The 24541-nt window shown below is 47.1% G+C and overlaps 2 protein-coding genes across 6 annotated transcripts in view; one reads left to right on the top strand and one right to left on the bottom strand.

The window, feature by feature from the left end:
- The first annotated feature begins 755 nt into the window (after nt 1-755).
- KIAA1191 (KIAA1191 ortholog) lies at nt 756-13657 on the top strand. Of its 5 annotated transcripts, none has more exons than XM_033096896.1 (9): nt 756-920; nt 2054-2164; nt 2424-2510; nt 4808-4986; nt 7704-7830; nt 9776-9900; nt 11774-11880; nt 12123-12214; nt 12322-13657. In XM_033096896.1, the coding sequence occupies exons 3-9, from the start codon at nt 2483-2485 to the stop codon at nt 12528-12530; spliced, it is 867 nt and encodes a 288-aa protein (XP_032952787.1). In that variant the 5' UTR covers nt 756-920; nt 2054-2164; nt 2424-2482; the 3' UTR covers nt 12531-13657. The 5 variants fall into 5 exon arrangements, with proteins under 5 accessions (XP_032952787.1, XP_032952786.1, XP_032952788.1 ...); XM_033096895.1 differs by having other exon boundaries at nt 12072-12214; XM_033096897.1 differs by lacking the exon at nt 2424-2510 and having other exon boundaries at nt 12072-12214.
- The window catches only part of SIMC1 (SUMO interacting motifs containing 1), a 46961-nt gene continuing 35045 nt past the window's right edge, over nt 12626-24541 (bottom strand). The window contains exons 8-10 of the mRNA XM_033096894.1: nt 21395-21551; nt 21178-21262; nt 12626-14592 (exon numbers count right to left, since the gene is read on the bottom strand). Of these exons, the coding sequence (XP_032952785.1) occupies nt 14291-14592; nt 21178-21262; nt 21395-21551 (544 nt within the window). The 3' untranslated portion in view covers nt 12626-14290. The remainder of the gene's footprint in view (nt 14593-21177; nt 21263-21394; nt 21552-24541) is intronic.

The raw sequence follows: 24541 nt of genomic DNA, 5'->3' as shown, positions 1-24541 counted from the left end.
AGCTTTACTTCCACAGAGGGTGAAAAATTATGGTATGCAATATTTTAAAAGTTCCAAATTAACGAAGTAATATTTTTAATCCACACAAAGAATCACACTGCAATATAATTGTGCTGTACATAAGCTAATCATATAATTTAGAAAATATTCATGGTGCACTCAAGTGTGGTGGCCTGGTAATGTCACTCAAGTTTAAAGTTGCCTGAAGAAAGCGTCTCAGTCCTGCCAGTAGACCTGGAAAGTGTGAAATGCTGAAATCTAAATGTGAGATTCCCCCCAACCCCATAGCTCTCCTGAGATGAACTTTGATGGCAAGCTTGAGAGGAGGGGTAGAAACGTTGGTAGATTTTTAAAGAACTTCTTTTACTTTCTCAACTTTGTTGCTTTATCATATTTGCAAATGCTACAGGGAAAAAATAAGTCTTCCTTTAGGATGTGACTTTTGAGCTGTCACCTTTTCAAGCATCATTTTCCATAGTGTAAAAGGGAAATGACGTTCGGACCACCTTGCTTAGGGGAAGCAGATGAGGTTTGCTCCTTTTTTTGGTTCTGCTACTTGTACGAACCCTGCCCGACCCAGCCCTTCGTGTAAGAGGGTCCGTGCTCATTTCACCTCTGACTAGTTGACGTGTCCATAAAGTCGTGGGGCCCTTCGGCTCATGGACTACAACTCCCATCATGCTCTGAGGGCCTTCCGGGCCAAGTATCGCGTGACGTAACGCGGTATTGGGAGGCTTTATCACGAAAGCTGCCGGGCTTCCCGGTCGGTGCCCGAGGCCTTCGGTGTCGGTACGGGTACAGCGTCGCTCACACCATGGCTTGGGGCCCGACTGCTCCACAGCCTCTCGGGATACGTGGGCCCTCGGAGCCTCTTTAGTGCCGGAGCTCGGGCTGCAGGCAGCTCCGCGGCGGCGAAACAGGTAACCAGGTGGTCGGGGCCTGGCCCCTGGGGCTACGTCCTCCGCTCCTCCTGAGGGGCGCGCAACTGCCCGCTCCACCACAGTTGTGGCAGGAGGCCTCTCCCCTCTCTTCCCTTTCTCCCAACTGCCCCCTTTTTACCCCCTCTCCCCTCCCTTTCTCTTCTCCCTCCCCGGTCCTCCCCCCTTACCCCGGCTCGTATCTCGGTTCCGCCTCTTGGCCTTTCTCGCGCGTTGCTTCTCGCCCCGCCTTCTGGGGTCCCCCAGTGGGCCATATCTCTCCTGCTGTCCCCGCAGCCCCGGCACGGGGCCTCGCCTCTGTTTCATCCGACGGCCCCACTTCTTGCCTAATCCCTCACCTCTTAAACCTCCTACTTGCCTTGCCCGCTGTCTTCGTCAGGCCCCGGCCCTAATCTTGTCTTTACCTGCCTCCTACAGTGGGAGAGGGGGTTGGGTCAGATTTGGCCTTTTCAGATTCTGGGTGGCATCGCCCTGTATCTCGGGTAGGAGATGCTTGAGCTCTGCGGGGGAGGGGAAGTGGAGGTGCTGGTGGAAGGGGATGTATCTGGGTCGGAATGCACCCCCGTCCTGGAGGACGGCTAAAGTCTGGTTTCTGAGATGCTCTTTAATGAAGAACAAACTAGTTTGTCCTCTGAGAGGGGCAGTGTAGCAAGTTGAAAAGCATATAACTCGGCTTTCTCAGGGCTTTATTTGAACTTCCCTGTAAAATGGGGGTGAACTATCTGTCTTGCAGATGGCCCACTTATCTGTGACCCTGGCCAAATCACTTATCTCCTGATTTTTAGTTGCCTTCTCCTTAAATTGGGAATAAATGATGCCTATTTTGCAGGGTTGCTGCAAGGGTTAAAACACAAGATAAGTATAGTATAAAACCCTCATCAATATCAGTCAGTGTTAGCAACAAAGAATGAATTTACCCATTGTGGTACCTAGCCCCTTGCTGTGGGTCAAGTTATTGGGACCCTGATCCCTAACTTACTTAAAAATGAAAAAAAAAAAACAAACTTACAATTCCCTCTTGCAAGACTGTTAAGGGAATACGTGAACGTACAGGAAGGTGTTCAACTGACTCTGAAGGTCTGTAGCATTCAATGCTGGTTGTTTGTTGTTCTTAGAACCTCTGGAATGGATGGACTCTTTCCGTACAACTTCCGCTAATTTGCAGCAGCTGCACAATGTTCCTCATTAATACCTGCCTGTCGGCGTAATCGCATCATTTCACTCCGGTAAGGTGATCTTTTCACCAGGGGTAGCGTCTTTGTCATATCATAGGTGTTAAGATCAGCCACAGGTGGGGTGACACCTTTGACTTTACCCTTTTTTTTTTTCCTTAATCTCCCTTGGCATGTTTCTCACCCATTGGCTGTTACATGTGTTTCAACCTTGTAAATAAGCCATAAAACTTTGTGTGCCTGTCAAAAGAACAGTGTTGGAGCTATTCTTTGGTGTTCACTGTAAGAAAATGCTTTTTGTTATTTTTATTAGGTGGCAGGGACTCAGCTCTGAAATCTATATAGAAAAAGCACCTGGATCCCAATCTTTCAATGGCTTCGAGACAATCAGAAGTGCCTGGTAAACTTAATTCTTTTTGGTAAAGTCATGTTTGGGCTTAATGTTTTAAGCTAGACAGAAACCACTTTTTCTGAACCATATGTTGATGGTTACTCTCTGCCACCAGGGAAGTATTTTGATTTAATGGATTGGCATCAGTTAAATATTATCTTATTAACCACCCAGCCAGGTTAGGAACTCAAAATCTAACTGGAAGGAGAGCAGTCATTCCACTCGGGTGGGGCAAATTTGTTACTTTCCTAAGGCATCAAATAAGAATTCAGAATAAGTTGGGTAGTTCTTATACTATGTGCCACAATGATTATACTCACCCCCTTTTTGGGGGATGGGGGTAGGGGTCTGGGCAAAAACTTAATCATGAAAATGCTCACAGCAACATTTACTGAGCCCTGGGTCTGTATAGGGCAATGATTTCTGGGTTATGGAAGTTATCGATTCCCCCTTGGACTATTTTAGTAGGAAAGAGAGTGATTTTTGATCAAATCTGAATCACTCAATTTTAGATGATCAGTGAAGTATAGATAGTGCCTGTCTCTCAGGGCTGCTGTGAAGATTAAACATAAAATATGTGTAAATGTGAGTTAAAAGTCAGTGATGAATAAGTGTAAATATACATTTACTATCCAGAAAATTTTGGAATCTCTGTTTGCAGGAATATATTTCCTAGTGAATATTAGCTGATTTTATTTTTAGGAAGACTATTGGGAAGAGTTTTTAAGATGTTTTTGAAATTGCTCCCAAATTAAGTGCAGTGACAAGGCGTCCCCCCCATGTCTCCCAATGTAGGTTCCCCTCCAGTCTCTAACTTCATCAGCTTGCGTTTCAGTTTGTCTTTCATTGTTGTTGTGATTACCATAAACTTGCTGTAACCATCCCCGACCCCAGGGTTGCACCCGTGATGTTGATGCTTTGTAGTGTGGGGAGCATGACTTGTTGCATGCAGTGTGAGCACTGGCTTAGATCTGTGTTTACGCCCACCCAGGCTTGCTAGTTGGGTGTTGCTTAAGATCTATGCCTCCATTTCCTGAGCTGGAAAATGGGAAGAACATCTGCTTAATGAGGTCTTGGGAAGATGAGGGGTGTAAGTGCCTGGCAAGGAAGGGTACTTGGTAATCATTTGCTTGTGTGTCTGGTTTGAGATAATGCACATACCACCGAATTCACCCATTGAAAAGGAATAATTTAGTGTAGTTTTTGGTATATTCACAAGGTTGTGCAACCATGACCACTGTGTAATTCCATAACACCTTCCTCAGCCTGAAGAGAACAGCTCATACCTATCAGGGTCACTCCCCATCCCGCCCACCTCTGCCCCCAGCCCTGAGCAACCACTCATCCCCTTTCTGTTTCTATGGATTTGTTAACAGTTATTATTAATGTTATTAATAATGGTAGCTGCTTGGTCCCCTTGCTGTTTAAATGAAGTGCCTTTGCTGGTTTGGGACTTATTGCCACACAAGTTGATGTTTTGGAGAGTGACTATAATTTTAGCAACAGGCAAATGTCACGCCCAAGGCAGGATCTGGACATTTGCTTCTGCTGCGAAAGGATTAGCAAACAAACAACATGAACTTTGCTTCCTGGTCTGGCTGAGCTGAGTGCCCTTGAAGTAGGGTGCCTGCCTGAGGGCGGGGCATTCCACCGGTCAGTCCAAGGGACAGGAGTGGCAGGATTAGCTGACAGTGCTTTCTGGAGTGGCCGTCAACCATTTCTGTGCTGGTAATTGGGTCTGCTTTTTAAGTCATACAGAACACTCGAAACAAGTGATGCAGACGGTATATCGTTTTAACTATTCCTTGTAATCGTGCTCTTGTTTTCTTTGGTGAGGTAGGGAGACAGAGGGTTTGCAGTCGAGCCCCAGCTGGCTGCTTTCTGTATGAACTTGAGCAGATCGTTTCACCTCTAGACCCTGTTTTCCTCATCTGTAAAATGGGAGCAAGAACTTCACAACCTCTGTCTTGCCTGAGTTGAGAGCATTGATGTCGCCATGGGGGCAGATTCTGTCACACAAGGGAACACCCGCTTTCAAATCAGACAGGACTGGATTTTGATTCCTTACTGCACTTTGAAGTTGTGTGACCTTATTGAGGTAAATTGCAATTGAACTTCGGTTTCCTAATCCACAAAAGCGGATTAGGGCTGCAAGTGGGTTAAGAGGAAAACGCAAGTGTCAGGCATCCAGGAAGGCGTTAGTGCGACGGATTACCTTTCCTTGAATGGATTCGCGGTTCCAGAATAAGCTATTCTGTTAGTTCGCTCAGTTGCTGACCCACCCTGACAGGTGTCTCTGTTCTTAGCTCTTGAGCCCAGTGGGCCTCTAGGCACGATGTCCCTGCCCATCGGGATGTACCGTCGGGCTTTCAGCTATGATGACGCCCTGGAGGACCCCACGCCCATGACCCCTCCTCCGTCGGACGTGGGCAATGTCCCCTGGAGGCCCGTGATCCCAGAGCGCAAGTATCAGCACCTCGCCAAGGTACTTGATCCTGCCGACTGTGTCGGGCAAACCTAGCCCCTCATGTGCCCCCGTAGCTCAGAAGCCTCAGTGGCTCCTGGCACCCGTAGACTCGGCTGCCACGGATCCCTGTGTTTTCTGTGTCTCAGCTGGAGTTGGGGGGCCTTTGTGTTTTTTTTTTAATTCAAACTAGAATGACCATGTCTTCTCCTACCCCAGATCCTTCTGTCTACCCCCCACTGTTCCTCCAATCCCCTTTCCCACAGAATTAAATGCAAGCTGTAGTCTGCCGCTTCCCCACTGATCCAACCCTGTAAGCGAGCTCAGATTTCTTGACGTAATAGGGTGTTTGATGCCTCGAAGTCTTTGCTTCAGTTGCTCCATTGCCTGGAATGTTTACAGTCCCCATGCTGTCCTCCCCCGCACCTGCCTGACAAATGGTATCCTTTACGTCTTAGCAAACCTCTCCTGGGAGGCTTTTCCTCCATCTTCCCCGTAAGGTTATCACTTCTCCCTGTGAGCTCTCCCTGTACCGCAGGCCCCTGTCAGGAGCCCTGTGTTACTTTCTCACCTTCCATTATCTTCTTGAGAGGAGGAGCCATTGTCAGTTTTGTACTTTGTCAGCAGTATTGAGCAGAGGACTCAGCATAAAGCTGGTTCCAAACTAATGTTCCTTGTGGCTGGGGGAAGGTTGGCTCTTTCCTGAACACACTGCGCTTTTCGTCATGCTCTTCCTCCTGCCACAGACGCCTTTCCTGTGGGCGTTCTCTGTAAGAGCGGTCCCCTTCCTCTGGCCCGTCCCACTCACAGACACCCACACCCCTCGTTAGGCCTCCACCTGCTCTTCTGTGCAGTTTGGCTTCATAGGTTCTCACATGCTCGTTGCAGGTGTGTTATTGAAGCTGTGCTTCCTGCCTGCAGGGACTGTGTCTCTGTCCCCCCCTGACTCTCCAAACAGCAAGAATGCAAGAAAGGTGGTAGCTGCCTGAATAAACTAGGCCTGCCAAGTTCAGATGAGGCCGTTTAACCTGCAGCTACAGTTTCACTGAACTTGGAGCTGCGTGACAGCTCAGGGCAGGACAGGGAGTATACACAGTGAACAATTAAACAAAGCTGGGTGTGAATCTCCTAGTGCTCTGTATTAGCAGTGACCTTGGGCGCACAGCTTCACCCCTGAGACACAGTGTCTCCATCTGAGAGGTGAGAATACTGTTGTCATGGCCGTGTTGTGGGGATTAAGTGAAAGAGGATTGAAAGATTTGACACGCAGCAGGCATGTGCCTGATACATTGACTCCTGCTCCCAATGTAAGTTTCACTTGTAGAGCTATATTTCATTCTTCCTTTCTACTGGGCCCTGCCACACCCCCTTCCCTTAAGCTGTCAGAACAGGGAGCTCCTTTCTACAAAAGTATCCCCTACGGCTCTGGGGAAAATTCCCTGTGTCCATTATCTACCGAAATCTGACCCAATCCATTGCTGAGTAGAAAACATTTTGTATAAGGATAGGATTGGCAATACTGGGAGAAAAAGACCCTGCTGGCAGCCTGCCTGCTGTGGGAAAGCAGCGGACTTGGGGACCGGAGCAGAAGTGAGGCTTGTGACAGTGCTTCGAAGGGTGGCACGCATGTCCCATTCATAAAGGCCGCTGCTTCCCTCACAAGTCAGAGAGGGTTTCCCGTTTGCGGTGTGCTCAGTTGGGACAGCTGCGGGTTTGGAACAACTGCTCTCAAAGGACAGCTCAACCTGACTCATCACACGTGTTCTTTCATTTGCCCTGCCTGCCATCTCCCGAGTAAGGAAGCAGAGACTGAAGTTTTACTTGAGTGAGGTCACAGCTGACAAGTATAAATCCTGTTTTGTCACAGGGATACAACATTTCAGTACTTCTGCCCCCCTCCTTTCTGACCGATCTTTCCTCTCAATTCCTTTGGAGAAGCAGAGAACAAAGAATAAAGCCAGTTCTCTCGTCCCGCTAGTCCTGAGGTTTGGGTGATAGAAGGTGGTGAGCTCTCGGCCCTCGCATTACAGATTAGGAGCTACATAGACTTTTGATTTGTTTTAAATGACCATTCTGGAACCTTTAGAGCCATGGTCCTCAAAGTGTGGTCTCGGGGACCAGCAGCTTCAGCATCACCTGGGGATTTGTTAGAAACGTAAATTCTTGAGCCCACCCAGGCCTACTGAATCAGCTCTGGGCTGGGCCCAGTAACCCGTTTACCAGGCCCTCCAGGGTGTTGGTGTCCGAGAGCTGCTTAGCAAATGCCGTGGCCAGTTAAGTGAAAGCCAGCGTCCCGCCTGTGACGTGGTCAGAGCTTAGGAATAGGTCATCGTATAGTCTGTCGGAAAAGCAGGGCTGGGGAGGTGGGAGACCTGAGAGCTTCACAACTGGCTTTCCCACTTTTATACATTCATGCTATGCGTGTAATGTCTTTATCTCTTGTCGTTGTGATGATAGATATCTGATAGGGTGGTGACAACAAAGCCCTCCTTTCAGATAGCTCCTTACATATCAGATCAAAAGTATTTCAGTGGGGGGTGGCTGGTTAGCTCAGTTGGTTAGAGCACGGTGCTCTTAACAACAAGGTTCCCGGTTCGATCCCCACATGGGCCACGTGAGCTGGGCCCTCTTTAAAAAAAAAAAAAAAAAAAAAAATCAGTGACTTCTTCCCCAAAGGAGTGAGGTTGGGTGTGCGACTCCCCGCTCTGCTCAAGTGCCTCCTTGCCTCTCTTGAACAGGTGGAGGAAGGAGAGGCCAGTGTCTCCTCCCCGGCCATGACCCTGTCATCGGCCATTGACAGTACGGACAAGGTCCCTGTGGTGAAGGCTAAAGCTACCCATGTCATCATGAATTCTCTGATCACAAGTAAGCACCCTGCACCCTCAGAATTAGAATGGAGTAGGGACGGGAAGAGGTTAGGGGTTCTGCGAACATTACCTGCCTGATAGCCTGTCCTGAGAATGCCTGGCAGATGTTAGCGTGGCTGCCAGTCACGTGTTGAAGCCAAACATTGGGCGTCTCAGTGGACCTAGGTGCACCCCGGGTGTCTGCTGATGGGGTCTATTCCCCGCATCCATCAGTGTGGCCTGGGGCACGTTACTCAGACTGCTTCCCCCTCGTGAAATGGGGAGCCTGGCTGGCAGCTGGAGGGAGGGTTCCATGGCTCTGCTTAGCGGCTGGAGCGACACTCACACTCGGCGCCATCCCCCACCAGCCCTGTATTTATTATGTTTTCATTTAAATGGCTCAGAGTTGTTCCCCCTCTTGGACCTTTAGGAAAGTTCTGTGCCTGAAGCACCTTTAGTCTTACAGATTTGTGTAATTTGTGGTCCAAATGAGATGGGAAAAAAGAGAGCTTTTTTTTTTTTTAAAACCTTCGCTCTGGAGGGTCCCCTCTGGTTGCTGTGGGAAGTTCACGGTTACTAGACACGCAGCTCTGCTCGTCAGCAGCAGCCTCTGCCCGCGACAGGCACACAGAGCTTCTTGGTGGCTCAGTGTTGAAGTTAGAAGCCCTGGTTTATCTGCTCTGGGAGGGCATGTTTGTCAGGGGCAATTCCTGGAGCATTCACCCAGGAACCAGAGGTCCAAACACTTCTTGGACTTTCTCTTATTCACATGTAAATGCACCATTTGAGTGAGCAGCTACTGCTTGTATTTTGCAAGCTGGAGAATGTGTTCTGACAGTGTTAGAAAGCAAGCTTTCTCACTGTTCTTTTAGCTCGATACAGCTTCGGTTTTGCAAACACAGTACGTCCCAATGGTCCAGAACCATGGTACCACTGTCTGAGTGTACCACTGTCACTCAGATGCGTGGCTTTTTCTCTTTCACTTATGTGCATGTGTGATTGCAGATACGGTAGATATGCCATTGTTTTCAGCTCATACTGCCATGAACTTTTGATGTTGCTGTAGTCTGATCCTTTTTTTAAAAAATAGCTGCATTTAAAATCTGGTGTTGGTGTGCTGTAATGCATTAAGTCCTTTCCTGCCTTTTAAATTTTCAGGTGACTACTTGGTAAGACAGGAAAACACCTGTATACATTTACGTGTTTTTCCCCCTGTGCTTCTATTTCTGATGGAAATAAAATAGTCCCTTCAGCAGGAATGTCATAAAGGACATCTGGTATCTAGACTTTTGCTCCACAGCTGCCACAGTCCTCCACAAAGAGGTGTAGTGTGTAGTATGTACAGATTAAGCAGAACATTCAGCTGTCAGTCATTCCACAGTATTTGATTATGAGATGAGTAGGTCAGGCTGCCCTGACCTTGACTTGTCTGTCTGCTGTGCCAGGCACCCCGCGTGGCATTTGCACACGCGAGAAACATTGGCTCGGTAGACCTTGGCTAGTCCAAGGCCTGTTCTCTGTGGTTTGGATCTGATTGGTACCTTGGTGCCATCCAGCCAAAATGTGGCCTGTTTCTCTTTGGTGACAGTCTTTGGGTGGGTCATGAAGGTGGTGAGTCTCTCTTAGGAAACTGTATTTGTAGAATTTTGACTGTTTCTAAATGTCAGCTGGCTTCTCCATGTTGCATTTCCAAATACAAAGAGAATGTCCCAGTGTACAAATTAGAGGCAGGTAAGGAGTGTCCCTGGAGGTCACCTGTGTCCCTTCAGAGTGACCGTTCTTCAGCGTGGTGTGAGGGAAGGCTTCCTTCTGGTTAGAGGTTCAGAATTACTGACGGTCTGGGGGAACCCTCCTCCTTGATGGTCAGTGTGGTCTCTGGCTTCCAGGGAGAAGAGCGGATGTTTGCGTCGTTCAGTTTGTGATGAGAGTGGGGTGGGCATGACCGTCATCTCTTCTTTTCCCAGGACAGACCCAGGAGAGCATTCAACGTTTTGAGCAGCAGGCGGGGCTGAGAGGTTCCGGCTACACACCCCACAGGGGCCTCACCACCGAGGAGACCAAGTACCTTCGAGTAGCAGAAGCACTCCACGTAAGCTTGTTTCTTTAGGAGTTTTCAAAACACAAAACCCTCATTAGTCATAGCCTGAGATGTGGCTGTGGTTTAGAAGTTGCCAGCTCAGCTAGTTGGGGTTGTGCAGAGTGAGGGGACGAGGTCTGGGAAGCGGTTTAGAGCTGCTTCAGCCCCACCTGTGGGGGTCCTTCCTGGCTCAAAGCCCTGGAGCTCTCAGGCCTGCAGGTTCTGCTTCTCCCTCTGTGCAGTGGGGGTGTCTGGTCAGGAGGATGAGATGCGCCCCTGCACTTGCGCATGTGACGTGTGAGCACACCACGCACAGTGAAGCCGGTGCGGATCAGTCACTTCATGTACCGGGGGGATCGACGGGGGGGGGGGGTGGGGGGGGGTAGGAGAACTGGGCATCTCAACAGAGGTGACACTTTAGCTGGAAAGGAGTGTCATGCTCTACGTTTGATTTTTTTAAAAAATTAAAAGGAAATGTAGAATTGGAATGTTTTTAGCTCTTTTACTTCTAAAATTGGAGTAAAGGAAGAATAATTTTTGTTAAGGTTAATGATGACCATATAACTATATGAATAAAATCATTCCAAATGACTTCATTTCAGGGATGACCGCTGTATACTTCATAGTGCTTTTTGATTTAGGAATCACTCACATTCACTTCGTCCTTGTATTAATCCTTTGAGGTAGAAACTATTCTCCACGTTTCATAAATGAAGACTGAGGACCAAGGTCATGTATTGAACCAGTCATAGCGCCTGAACTCAAGGCTCCTGGTGCCCTTTTTCCTGTTGTTTTTGCCCCTCTGTATTCCAAAGCTGTCTGAGAACATGGCTCCTGAAGGGGTTCAAAGGATCACGCTATACGATACAGAGAAGGAGCAATAAGGGGGTCTGGGGGCCTGTGGGTAGGGATATACGACATTGTGGACTGTTGCGTTTCGTAATGAGCGTCACAGGTGACTTTTGCCAGAAGCTGAGTTTAAAAACCACTGCTGTGGGCCAGCAGAGTTGGGTTGGTGGCGTTTAAGCTCTCAGACAAGACAAATGCTCCCAGAGAGGGCCACTGTCGCTCTCTGACACCGAGAACTTTCCAGACTAGGTGTCAGTCAGAATTCCGGTCGAGCAGCTCACCCTATATAATGGTAGAACTAACTTTGGCCCCGTTCCTGCGTCTTGGCCACAGGAGTAGCACACGTAGACGGCAGAAATGCCGGCTTACATAAATTGACATGTTGAGCGTTTGAGAAGATGCAGTCCTGGTCATTTGTTTGGAGCGTGGCTTGAGCTGAGCCTTGGCAGACTAGACATGGAGGATGGAGGCAGCGGGGGAGCCTCGATGGAGAACTGGGAGGTAGATTTGTCTCTCGCCCAGCGGACTGCTAGTCTGTGCATTAGAGGTGGGTTTACATTGCGGAGGGAACCCAAAGTGACGGGTGACGGGCCGGAAAAGGGAGAGAAAGGGCAGGCTCCGCACAGGACGCTTGTACCTGGGGTCTTGGCTGCGAGAGACTGGCAGAGGCAGGACAGGCGGCGAGGGAGGAGGGCCAGGCCCGACGGAAAAGACCTAGGAGGGCTGCAGCTTCAGTTCTGGCTCTTCCACTTCCCGGACGAGCAAACGCAGGAAAATTAAAATCTCTGGTGTGGTATTTTAGTATGTTTGAGAGATGTTTGAGGAATGTTGTAGAATGAATACTTGTTTTTGAAAGATGGAATTCTATCTAGTATGGCAGAATCAAAGGAATATCTGTTCTATAGTCCAAAATTATTCCACCTGTTAATGTTCTCCTTTTGCCCAAAGTTGGTGTGAAGCAGGTGGTTTATACCCAAACCTAGCTGTTGTGCATGGTCTTGGAGTTTTAAAAAGTCTCTCTTACCCATCTGCACAGACACTGAAACTCCAGACTGGAGAGGTAACGAGAGAGGAGAAGCTGTCGGCCTCAGCCCAGTCCACGCCGAGCTGCAGCCCCCACTCTTCCCCTAAGCAGAAGCCCAGGTGAGCCCTCGCTGTGACCCGGCCGCGCACTGTGCTGACAGAAGGCTAGTGCTGCGTACGAAATTGGGGCTTACGCCTGTGGTTTCAGAGCAAGAAGGGGGAGGTGACAGTTTCTCGTCTTTCGGCGTGAGACACTTCTAGAGGTGTAGGAAGAGGCTATATTAGGATATGTTTTATTGTTTCTCTGCCAGAGGCTGGTTCTCTTCTGGCTCGTCCACAGCCTTACCTGGCCCTCATTTTAGCACCATGGATTCTGGAAGCGGAGATAAAGACAGAAACTCGGCAGATAGATGGAGCCTCTTTGGACCAAGAACCCTGCAGAAGTCTGATTCAGGTAAGGCAGCTCCTTCAGAAGAGAAAACGGTGTGGCAGGTGTTTGACCGTGTGTCTCGGGAGCTGCCTACTGATTTTGAAACCGTTTGCTCTGGTTTGCTTCTGTAGGCGGTTTTGCCACCCAGGCCTACAAAGGAGCCCAGAAGCCTTCTCCAATGGACCTGATCCGTGCACAGGCCACCCGAATGGCCGAAGGTCCATCAACCTTCCAGCCACCCAAGATGGACCTCCCAGTGATTGAAGGGAAGAAACAACCGCCACGGACCCATAATCTCAAACCCCGTGACTTGAATGTGCTCACACCCACCGGCTTCTAGAGCTTTCTCTTCCAGGGACTCTGGATCAGTGGCTGTCTTGCACCCGCTTCCCTTTCACCTTGGCTCTGACATAGGAAAGGTTTTGGTTTTCTTTCTGTTGTTTTTTTCAGAACCTCTTAATCCGAGGCTAGAGATGGAGACATAATTGGTTTTTGAGAAACATTAGTGCAAAGCTTGTCCTTGTGGAAGAAGCCATTGTATATTGCTTTAATTTAAAGTTAGACTCAATAATCGCAGCAGCGACGTAGGGGCCTCATTACTATTTCGGTATCATTTAGCCTAGACCAGGTCTGTGATCACTGCTTACTAGGTAACTAGTGTTTGTGTTGTTCCCAGCCGAGGCCACTTGATTCCTTGACCACATCAGCGTGAGCCCGCACAGGTCGCGGACAGAGGTGCTCACTGGCCTGGCCGTCCTCGGCCCTCTCGACAGGGCTGTGCTTGCGCGCCAGCCTTGTCAGTTACAGGGACCTGCGACCTGTTCGCCATCTGAGCATGGTTCAAAGCCAGACTTGGCAGGGAGCCGCTTCCCTGCCTCCTGGCACTGCCTCCAGGCCTGCTGCGGGAGCAGTCACGGGTCAGAACAAACAAGCCCTGGTATCCTCTGTTGCACTTTTAAAGTGAGGTTAATTTAACTCCAGTTTGGTTGAAAACTTTCAAAGGCAGAAAGTTCAGCCTGCTGGTTTGGTCTCCATAAATGGATGTTAAGCTCTTTTACACAGAAGGTGGGAATGAGGCTAGTGATTGTCTTGAGGGTCGTGTGAGTGAAGCCTGTGTTACTCGTTCTGATTTCCTTGTTCGGGCCTGAGAGGTGGGAGAAGGAGAAAACTTCTATATGCAATCTTTGCCCCCAAATGAGTCTCACATCTGTATACACACAGAGCTTCCGGAGGAAAGGCACCGGGGGACGCACCTGTCCTCTCCTCCCTGTGGACGTGCTGTCATTGTCACGAATAGTCTCCAGTCCCCTGTTTGCTTTGGACAGGATCGTGTCTGCATAGTGGAGCTGGCCTTTCCATAGGGAGGCCTGCAGCCTCCAAGGATCAGAACAATTAATTTATTTGTCTTCTGTGATGCTGGTATCTCTTACTTGTTTTGACAATAAAAATCCATACCACTTTCTCAAATGTGGGTGGCTGTTTTCTTTGTCCTGTTAAGAGTAGTTATTCCATTCTGCTACTCAGTCATGGAGCCTAAGCATGGGAAACTTGGTATTTTGAAAAACCATTGCCTTTTTATTACCCTTTTAACATCATATTTTTTGTAATGTACTCATCCTTTTGTTTCTAACCCGCTCCCCACCCCACCCCCATTACATTAAATCTTAATACACTGGCCACAAAGTCAAGTTCATAGGGAATATTAACAGGTCTAATATTGATGTTTATGTTCCATTAGGGAGAAATGAATACATCTTTCTCTTTTGAAACAGATCATCAGTACCTTGAGTAACAACATTGACATCTAGAATTTGTTCCGCAGAGGGATTCTTTTTTCACATCTTGAATGGAAATGTTAAACATAAGGGCATATAGTAGTACCTGTTTCAAAAAAAGTATACATAAATAATTTATTTAAAAAATCTATACACCTTGTATCCTGAAGCCATATTTGAGAATGGGCTAGGATAGGATTATAAAAAGAAAGACGTTTACTAAAGAGAAAGTGAGAACCTACAGATACACAAGCTAGGTTTGGTCCTAGATGATCTCTAACTCCTTTTTATGCTTTTAGGACTTCCAGGTAGTTGCAGATAGCGTTCAGGAGGCATTCTTGGTGTTCAGTGCGTAGAAGGACCTCAGGGGCTGCTCCAGTTCTCCGGGGGGCGGCTCTGCGTCGGGGTTCAGGCCTGCGGCGTAGAAGAGCAGGAGCTTCAGCAAGTGCACTTTGTCTTGGAGCTGGGGGACGAGCGGCTCCCCCAGCATCTGGACCAGGCGGCTGCGGAAGGCCTCGATCTGCTTCTCCACGTCCACGACGGTGATGTCGTCGCCTTGCTGGGGCTTGGGCTTAATCCTTTTGATGATCAAGTCTTTGCGATCGATCACCGAACTCCGTAAGTGCTCTGCAAGAGGGAAAGGGTCAGTGGGACTGTCCTGACTGCTTTTTATTCCTTTCTGACTTACGACGAAGTCCCGTTTTAGAAGGTAGGGTCTGGGCAAAGGCTTGTTGACTAGTTACTGGGATACAAGTCAAAGGCCACACGAGGCCTGTGGTAACTCCATTTCCAAAAGGTCCTTTTGTTCTTGGTTCTCTCTGGTCCTCAAATTCTTCATGTTAAAAAAAAAAAAAATCATATTCCATTTGTTTTTTTTCCCTTTGTTGAGTTAAATAGTGAATCTATATTAAACAATGAAACTATTTAAAATTAATATAACTACTTGAAAAATATTCAGGTGAATTTTGAGTATCTTCAGGGAGATTTCCTAAGTGTGAAAGAATTACAAAGAAATACTGAACTTTCCCTAACTAAGTTCGTTGGTTTTGGTGTAGTAATTCTGTTTAAAAGGAACCATTTTGTAGGTATTGTCGGAGAGATCAAATGAGTAAATATATTTGTTGTTCAGAACAAGGGATCTCATTATGGGAGAGATTCAGTTAGGGACTAGGGAGAGGGAGAGAGTGGGGGTGGAAACGAGGCATCAGTGTGGACTTGTATTTTGTTTTTAATTAGATGTCATTAGCTTTGTTGTCAGAAGGGGCCTAGAAGCAGACACTCCAGTAGCAACCAGCATACTTACCCCCAGACCTGGGTTTCTAATACTGTTCCCCACTCCCCACTAAGAAAGCAGAACCTGTTTTGGAGTAAAGGCTGATTCTTGGACCATCACAAGGAAATTACAAGGTGAACCAAGGACGTCTATACAGGGAAGTAAGGGAATGCTTAAAAACTGATGGGGACGTGTCAGAAGGACAAAGAAGCCAGTTTGAAAGGGGCTCCTGCTGGCTACGTTTTGGACATTGTGATCATAAAAATGACAAAAATGGATTATAACACACTAAATTTTAAAAAGTCTCAAGTTCTTAGTTAAAAAAAAGAAAAAAAGGAGGAAGAAGGGAATGGTCCTTTTTTCCAGAAGAAGGCCCGTTAAGAAATGTAGAAGGAAGGTATAACTAGAAAGTAACCACTTTTCAGTCTACTATAATGATCAATTCAGATAAGAACCATTACTGGATGTTAAAACCATTGAGTGAAACAAGATGCTCCTTGAACAAGATGCTCAGTCTTAAAAGTTCTACCCTCTAGATCACTTAGTGTGTTTCCCCGAAAATAAGAACGGGTCTTATATTAATTTTTGCTCTAAAAGATGCAGTAGGGCTTATGTTCAGGGGATGTCATCCTGTAAAATCATGCTAGGTCTTATTTTTGGGTAAACACAGTATCATAACAGAACGATGGAGAACTCTGATAGACACGACCTTAGCCAAGTGGTCAAACTTAACATCACCAATAATGGGACGTCATACACTGGGGAAGGACGGCACATGTTCATCCCCTCAGTGGCCTTGCCGATAGGATTGAACATGAATCTGATCACAGGAAATCATGAGACAACCCCAATTATGGACATTTTGTGACATAACTGGCCTGGACTCTTCAAAAATGTCTGTGTCATTAATGACAACTAAAGGCTGGGAGCTGTGTTATATCAAAGGAGACCAAAGAGTGAACAACCAAGTACAATGCATGGTAATTGACTGAATCCTGGTTCAAAACAAAACCAGCCAGGTAGAAAGGATATTGGGCCGTATGAGATAATCAAGGAAAAATGTTTTGAGTGTGATAATGATCAGTGGTATGGAGTAGAATATCCTTGTTCTCAGGCTGAAGTATTTAAGCACGAAAGACTGTGATGGCACAGTGTACTCTCAACTGGTTCAGAAAATAAAGGGGGATAGTAAGAAAAGTATACAGATGGATCAGAGATAGACCAAATGGGGCAAAATGTTAACAGCTGGTAAGTCAACACAAAGGGTATATGGGTGTTCATTGTACTATTTCAACTTTTATGTAGGTCCAAAACTGTAAATATTGGGGGAAACTAAAAAGTTATAAAGGTCTGACATCTCAGATCTAGAGACCAGCCCTGGTAAGGTTCTGGAAGTGTGTGGAGTTGAGGCAAAGGAGCACGAGGTCACATATAAGAAATAAATGGATAGAGGAGGGCCCTGAGGACGGGGTGACTTCCAGGGGACTGCACAGAGACCATTTCTCCGTGTCCTCATTTAATGGCGCTTCGTTAGCGGGTCATTACGACTGAACTATACAGGGTCCAAAATTTGCGAAACAAGAATAAACTTATTTTTAAGCAGTGTATTCGGTTATATTTTCAAATAATATGCTCAATGTGTTTTTCCTCAACCTTTAGATATCTTTTCAGGTAAACTCCCTCTAAATTCATAGCAATCGGTCTAATTCTAATCTGAAAAAAAGTACAATAAATACACTACAGAGTGTCCAAAAAGTCTGGGAACACAGGAAGCAGAGCTGCCTTGAGATGCCATTACAGGGCCCTTTCAACATTCAATCAGCAAACATTTACAGTGAGCACCTGCTATGTACCTGGCATTGACTAGACTCGGCATACAGCGGAATCAGAGACGGGCCCAGCCCTCATGAACTGACATTCTCATCACAGGAAGCCGGACAGGAAACAAGGCAGCAAAACTATTATAGATTTGGTGAGTGCAGTCCAAGAAATTAGATGCTGTGATAACAAACAGGAACATTGGGGGGATGAGGGAAGCAGCCTCATCCCCCCAGTGTTATCAGTCAGGAAGGGCCTCGTGGCTGAGTCGGGCAGGATGAGGAAGGCAGCCATGCAAAGGTTTGGGGAGAAGCAGGGAGAACAGCAAGTGAGAGGGGAGGGGAGGCTAGGCCCCAGACCAGAGGGAAGGTGCTCCGGTGTTTCGGGAAAGGGGTTCTAGTTCACTGCCATCAGTGGAGAATGGTCACAGGGACAAAAGCCTTTTAGTAGAATTTGATTTTCTTAAACAAGGCATGTGCTACTCTGAAAGATATAAAAATGATTTTGAAAAAATGGAATTGGCTGAATAGTGGGGTAGGGAAGACGGGGTGGGAGCAAGAAGAACTTGCAGTTTATTAAAAAAACACAGGAGGGCGGCCGGTTAGCTCAGTTGGTCAGAGCACGTTGCTACTAACACCAACGTTGCCGGTTCCATCCCCTCATCGGCCACTTTGAGCTGCGCCCTCCTTAAAAACATAAAAGAATACAGGAAATTCAAAGAAACAAATGTCGGCAGTGCCCATCAAAGCACTGTCCAAGGGGGAGGAAGTCTGGGCCAGTGAACTTGAGAACCTGGTCCAGTTGGCAGACAAGGCCTCGGCCTTGATGCTTCAGTAGGGACAGGAATTCTTACACCAGACGGAGGTGGTTGTGGTAACTGAGGTGACTGATCAAAAGGGTTAGCACAATGCCTCAAGATATTTTGGCTCAAGATATTTTGGCTGTAGTTCCTGGATCAACACCAGGGTGAGCTGTTACCATTTTATCATCACCATCGTCACTGTAGGAATCTCCACCCTAAGTCACACCGAGCCCTTTATCTTCCCTGCAGACCTTTTCCTCCATTTATCTGCATCTCAGTTATGGCAGAACGCTGGGCGTCATCCTTCGGCCTGCATCACCCATGTCCTCAGACTGACCTTGACAGTGCACTGTCCCTCCCCACTGCACAACCCACCCCCTTGGCACCATTACCCTTCCCCGACCTCTCTGGTCCTCCCTCAAACCATTCACCACACATCAGAGAGAGCAGCCTGACTCTCAATCACTTGGATGGTTTCTCTTTACCCTTGGAGTCAAGTTGCAATTCCCTAACCTGGCCCAGAGGCCTTCGCATCCTAGCCTGGGCACTCTTCCATCTCGTCTCCATCTGTTCTCTTGCTCAGTACATCCCGACCCTACTGGCTTGTTCTGTGCTCCTTGGACTTGCTAAGCAACTTCCTGCCTCAAGGCCCTTGGACCTGCTGTTTTTTTCTTTGTGGAAAACGCTACCCTCCCTGTTTGCCTGGCTAACCCCAGTACTTCATAGCTGAAGTGTCACTTTTTCAGACCCTTCCAGGGTCCCTCCAACAGTAGAGTAGGTCCTCCTATTTTGTGCACTTGTGCTTTCCTTCACAGAATTCATTTTAACAGGGATTATGTTCCTTGTGGGATTATTTGTTTAGTGTCAATCTCCACGAGGCGAGAAGCTCTGTAAGGGCAGGGGCCGTTGTTGGTCTTACTCACTGACGTTTTCTCAATGAGTCAGGCCCAGGGAAGGCATTCGGGAAATATTTCTTGCCTGGATAAATGTACGAAGTGAACTGATCTTGCGAGCGCCTGCTTTTCTCCTCTTTGTGGACAGGGCTCTTTGCAGGAAGACTGTGTGTGACTCCTCAGAATAAACTAGTGGAGGACTTCTGTGGGCTCCCCTGTCTGAGCTGTATGCACAGTGGGGTTCAGGTAAGGCGTGCCTTTTGTTCCTTTAAAAAGTGTATGTTTGAATTCATAGTTTGAAAGTGTGAGGCGCTAGAATGCCCCAACAGCGTCCTCAGACCACCTGGAAAGGCAGATGACTAGGGAGCCCTCGCAGTAAAATGCCCACTGACCACTACAGGTTACCATTCCGCTGTGTTCTCTGTAGGACACTTTTCAAACTGCTGGTTCTAAGTATTTTTTTCTCCTTTTAACTCTTGGTCTCCAAAGCAACTGGAGAGGATGTCAAGCAAGGATAAAACAGTATTGGAACACAGCCCGTTTATTCAATGTACTGGTCTGAGGCCTTCCTCACCCTTACTCGAAGCACAAGAATATTCTGTAACAAAACCAGACCCCATGCCCATGGTAGGTCACTACTGCCCATGACCCGGGTGTATTCCTTGGGAAGCAAAGCAGAAATGAACAAGTGTTAAAGGTGAACTTGAAAAACAAGCTGCTTTAATATTCAACTTTGTGCTAGAGCTCCAAAAGGAACAATTACATAAGCCTCAGTGAGGCTGAGGACACGTGGAATTTGCCTTTGGGGCTTTGTCCTAAGACGTGTATGTACCATTCTGTGAGCGTGCTGAAAATGCACAAACAGTACAACCACGTAATTGCGGCCTTGACGAGCACTCTGTTCAGTTTTAGTTACAAGAGCTTGAAACAGGAAAGACCCTCATGGCCCGGTCCTGGCTCGGCAGACAGGCCCACGGATTCACTCGCATTGAATGAGCGCTGACTACTTTTTTTGCAGCCAGCCTTGGCAGGTTAAATATGACCATCCCCGTTCAACAGGAGGAAGAAACTAAGGTCTAGGGACATAGAGTTAGCTGCCCAACGCAGAGTTAAGTGCTGAGGTTGGGATTTAAGCCGTGACATTCTGTCTTAAATCTAGTGGTTTTTTTAAATGTCCCCCCAACAGCTCCCTCAGTTGTAGGCCCGAGAGGGTGTAAGGGCTGTGTGACCGTCCCAAGTGCCATTACTGAGCTAAAAGCCATCACAGCGTGATCACGCCAGGTAAATGCTGTGTCCGCACCTTCTCCCTTTGTTTGAGAAGAAGTTGCAGACACTGCGCCCTGCTATCCCTCAGTACTCGTGTGGATTTCCTAAGATCAAGAACATGTACTTCATAAGCCAGGATAATTATCAAAAGTAGGAAATTTGATAGTAATACAATTTTATTGTCTAATCTATTTAAATTTCACCAATTATCCCATTAATGTACTTTGTAGCTTTTTTCCCATTCAGGATCCCATATAGGGTCATGTTTTTCATTTAGTATTCGTGTGCTTTTGTTTTTGTCTTTTTTTAATGGGGAACAGTTCCTCTGTCCTCCTTTGGTTTTAGGAAATTGGTCCTTTTGAAGAGTACAGGCCAGTTATTCTGTGAAAGGTCCCTCCAGATGGGTTTGTCTGATCTTTCTGTGATTAGATTTAGGTCGTGGATTTCTGGTAAAAACACTACAGAAGTGATAAGGTGCCCTTCTCAGGGCGTCACTCAGAGGAAGGCCAGTTTTCTTCCCTCTAAAGTTAGTTTCTCCTTTTGTAATTAATAATTGCATCAGCTCCCCAAGAGCCTCATTAACCCTGGACCAGTAAATCCTCCTCACGTGAAGCGGCTATTGCACCCCTATCCTGGTCGGTATTCCTCTCCTGAGTGTGACTCGGCCTAACTCTTCCAGACCCTACTGCCCTCTGGCTTCGCTGTGGTCTCAGCAGAGCCGTGCTGACGGACTGCAGGGCGTCGCGCATCTTCTGTAAGATGTACACGTCCGCTTGCCACTGATCTGCTCTGTGTTTGCGTCATACTGACAGGTGTTGGCAGTGTCCAGTGAGCAGCAATCGACCCACCGAAGACACTGCAGTGATGGGCCCGGGTAAGATGCCAGGCAGGGCTCATCAGGTTGTCACTGAACGCTTCCCTGTTACGGTGACTCGTGCTTCTCTACGCAGCCTACTGCTGTGAGGACCAGTGTATCATCTGCCATAACAGAAATGTATGACTTCTTGTTTCTAGCCATGTCACTCCTTGTTCCTTATAGGTACAACCAAGGAACAATGCTTTTCGTGAGCTGACAAGTTAGAATCCCGTGTGTACCGTTCATGTATAGTAACGCCCACCATCAGACTCCCGCACCATCTTTGTGAACAAATGCTCCTTACCTCGTAAAACATGCTGATAACTGGATAACAGAAACTGCAGGTGCTCAACCAGCTCATCCCATGTCTGCCACTGGGTTTTATCTGACTGTGGAGACAGTGAGAGCACTCAGTAATACATGGCCTCCTCGGCTAAAGGTTTTGTAGTTTTCATGTAGTTTTGTACTTTTGCATTACCCTCAAGCATTAGGGGAAAGGTTCAAGGCAGGGAAACACGTACCTGACACTTGAGCAGTGATGTGGAATTGTTCAGAAAATAGAGGGTCTGGGCCAGAGATAAGGGCAGGCGGGTAGGCGTCTCGCAGCTGTGGAGGAATATGATCTCCAGCACTTTGCAGCGCAGGAGGTGGCTCTCCATGGTGGTAAAGAACATCTCTCTGTGTGGGGAGAGGAAAAGGAGCTGCCCGTCACAGCTAACATTGCAGGGACACATGCCACCATTCCCCCTGAAGGCACCAGCGTGTGCCCCAGGACAGAGACGGCTAACAAAGGGTAGGGTGCATGCCCCCAAAACCACAGCGCTTGTGGACAGGGCCGAAACAGGTTTGTTCACCAATTCACAAGAGCCAGGAGCGAGGACAGTGTCTGACATTTGGACGAGACATGTTTAGGACACATTAAAAAGAATTACTTTGTACCGTGATTAGGAATTAATACTGAGAATAAATATTTCTGAACCCCCCAACGTGCTAGCTACTGTGTGGCACAGCAAAGAATAGGAAGATGAATAACAGAGCACTGGTCTCGAAAAGCTGACAGCTGAACATGGCAAGAGGGACACAACCAGGGTCAGTACAGGGCAGGCCTGGTGCACAGATATGTGGAGTGCTGTGGTCCCAAAGATACAGGAAGACTGCAGGCGACCGGGAGCGGCCTTCTCAGCGAGGAGCATCAGAGAAGGCTCCAGGCAGGACGCATCTCAACAGAGGGAAGAACGGGGGGCAAAACCAAAGCAGTAAAAACTACACAGCTGTGGCCCTGCAGCTTCTTACATTTCAAGTCTAGGACTTGAGAGTCCCAGAGGGACGCTTGCCCTTGGCTGTGGCGCCCTGCCCAGGGCGGTGCTCGAGCAGCAGGGACGGGCTGGAGCCTGTTCAGAGGCCTAGAGCAGGAGGGCTACACAACGGGAGCGGCGCTTCAGGAAGGCGAATGGAACACGTTGTTCTAAAAGCGATGTCAGCTTCCAAAAAAAAAAAAAAATTATGACTCTCCGATGCACAGTGTGCTTCCCTGGACTGCCTGAAGGATTTGGCCGAAGCTTTGGAGTGGTCCTGGCCAGGTCTGCTCGCCAGAGCAGTGCTGGGAAGCACACGCTCGTCCAAGGGCCCTTCCTCCTACACGTCCCGCCCCTTTGCCGTTGTGCAACATCTGGAAAAAGGGGGCTCTTGCACCACTGCCATTTATAAAAATGATAAATAACGAAGTATTCTTTTTGTTTTCCCTTTCCCTTTGTTTTTCTACCAGGCATATACGTTATTTGTATAAAAGCAAAATTTAAAAAGCAGAATGAATATTTTTAAAACTGCTTCTTAATATTCAAATTTTTTAAAAAGTCTACAATATTTGTGAAAAATCCATTTTACCTCTTTAATGTTTAAAAAATCATTCTCTATATCCTCTCTGAAAAATTTTCTTATTAACACAAAGAACTCCAAATGATTACAGTTGAAAAATAGGCCCCAAATTCTTTTAAAGTCTAATTTCTGCTCTGTGTTTGGCCTATTATTCTCACAAGACAGTTTTCCTATTCAATAGTCTTTTATTTCAAACTGTATTTTCTCTTCCAATTTTTATTCCAGGGCCTTGTTTTATATTCTACAGATGGCAAACTCAGAGATACACAGAGGACAAGATGGTGATTTTAATGTATTGGACGTAGTAGGAAATAGAGGTACAATTGTCTATAGCAATTCAAATTTAAATTTTAAAAACAAGACAAAGAGGAAGGCCAACATCCAGATTCAACCTTAACAGAGTAGCAGGTATTGGATTTACCCTCCTGTCAGACAATTCTAAAATGACAAAATACATGGAATAACTTTCCAGGTATTGGACTAGCTGCTATAAAGGACTGTTGTTCTCGAGAGAAGGGAAACAAAGGTACTAAACCTTACATTTACCCCAGATCTCTTGCTGGGGATACTTTCTAAGGCAGAGGAAAGTGTGGGTCCCAAACAGAAAGCAGTGGGCTTGTGGGGCAGAGGAAGGAGAAATTGGAGTTCAGGACATCTGAGGTGGGTGCTATTTGTGTCAGAGAAGAGGGAGCTCAAGAAATGTGTGTAAGGGACCCCCTTGACACAGGTGCAGGGAGAAACTCCAAAAGCCTAAGAGAACAGCCACTGGGGGGAGGGGCTGTGAGCTGAGTGGGGATTCTGGAGCTTTCCCACTACTGAGAGACCCTGGGGCTTCAATAAGCTAGAGTGAAGAGGTCTCACTAAACACCTTGCGCCGTCAGCTGAGACCCCAGAAGGACTAAGCCTGAAGGCTCGAGCCCTTTAATGAGGGCTGCTTTAGAACCACCCTTACAAATCCCAGAAGCAAGCCTCAATAGGAGAAAGTTAATCTGCCAGCAAATCAAAGGCCTGCCAGAATAAAACTCAATACCCTTTAAAAGAAGACAGCAAATTTCAGACTCCCAACGATGCAGGCATTCACAGTGTCCAGCACACAATAAAAAATGATTAGACAGGAAAAAGCAGGAAAATGTGGTCCATAATCAGGAGGAAAACGTCCAGGAAAACAGACTAAGAGGTGATACAGGACTTTAGAACAACTATTATAAATAGGCTCAAGGTTAACCAACCAAACAACCAACCAACCAACCAACCAACCAACCAACCAACCAACCAACTAACCAACCAAGATGTATATAATGAGTGACTAGATGGGGACTGTCAGCAAAGAGAAATGGCAACTATAAAGTGAACCGCAACACCAAATGCGGGCCAGAACGCAGAGGGACCTCATCACTCACGTATTGCTGGTGGGAATGTAAAATGGTACAGACAGTTGGGGAAAGAGTTCGGCAGTTTCTGCAAAAGCTAAGCAGGTAACTACCACATGATACAAAAATCAGACCCTTTGGCATTTATTCCGGAGAAATGAAGACTAATGTTCACATGAAGATTTGTACATGAATGTTGATAGCAGCTTTATTCACAATAGCCCCAAACTGGGAACAATACAGATCTCCTTCAGCGGGTAAATGGTTAAAAGAAATCCACAGTATACCCGTACCATGGAATACTATGCAGCAATAAAAAGGAATGAATTACTGACTCAACAACCTGAATGACTCCGGTGGAAAAAAGCCAATCCAAAAAGGTTACATACTGTATGATTCCATTTATACAAAATTCACTTGATG

Source organism: Rhinolophus ferrumequinum, chromosome 24, assembly GCF_004115265.2.
Source record: "Rhinolophus ferrumequinum isolate MPI-CBG mRhiFer1 chromosome 24, mRhiFer1_v1.p, whole genome shotgun sequence".
NCBI lineage: Eukaryota > Metazoa > Chordata > Mammalia > Chiroptera > Rhinolophidae > Rhinolophus > Rhinolophus ferrumequinum.
Note: the sequence above shows the minus strand (reverse complement) of the source record. Positions and strands in the feature narration are given on the sequence as shown.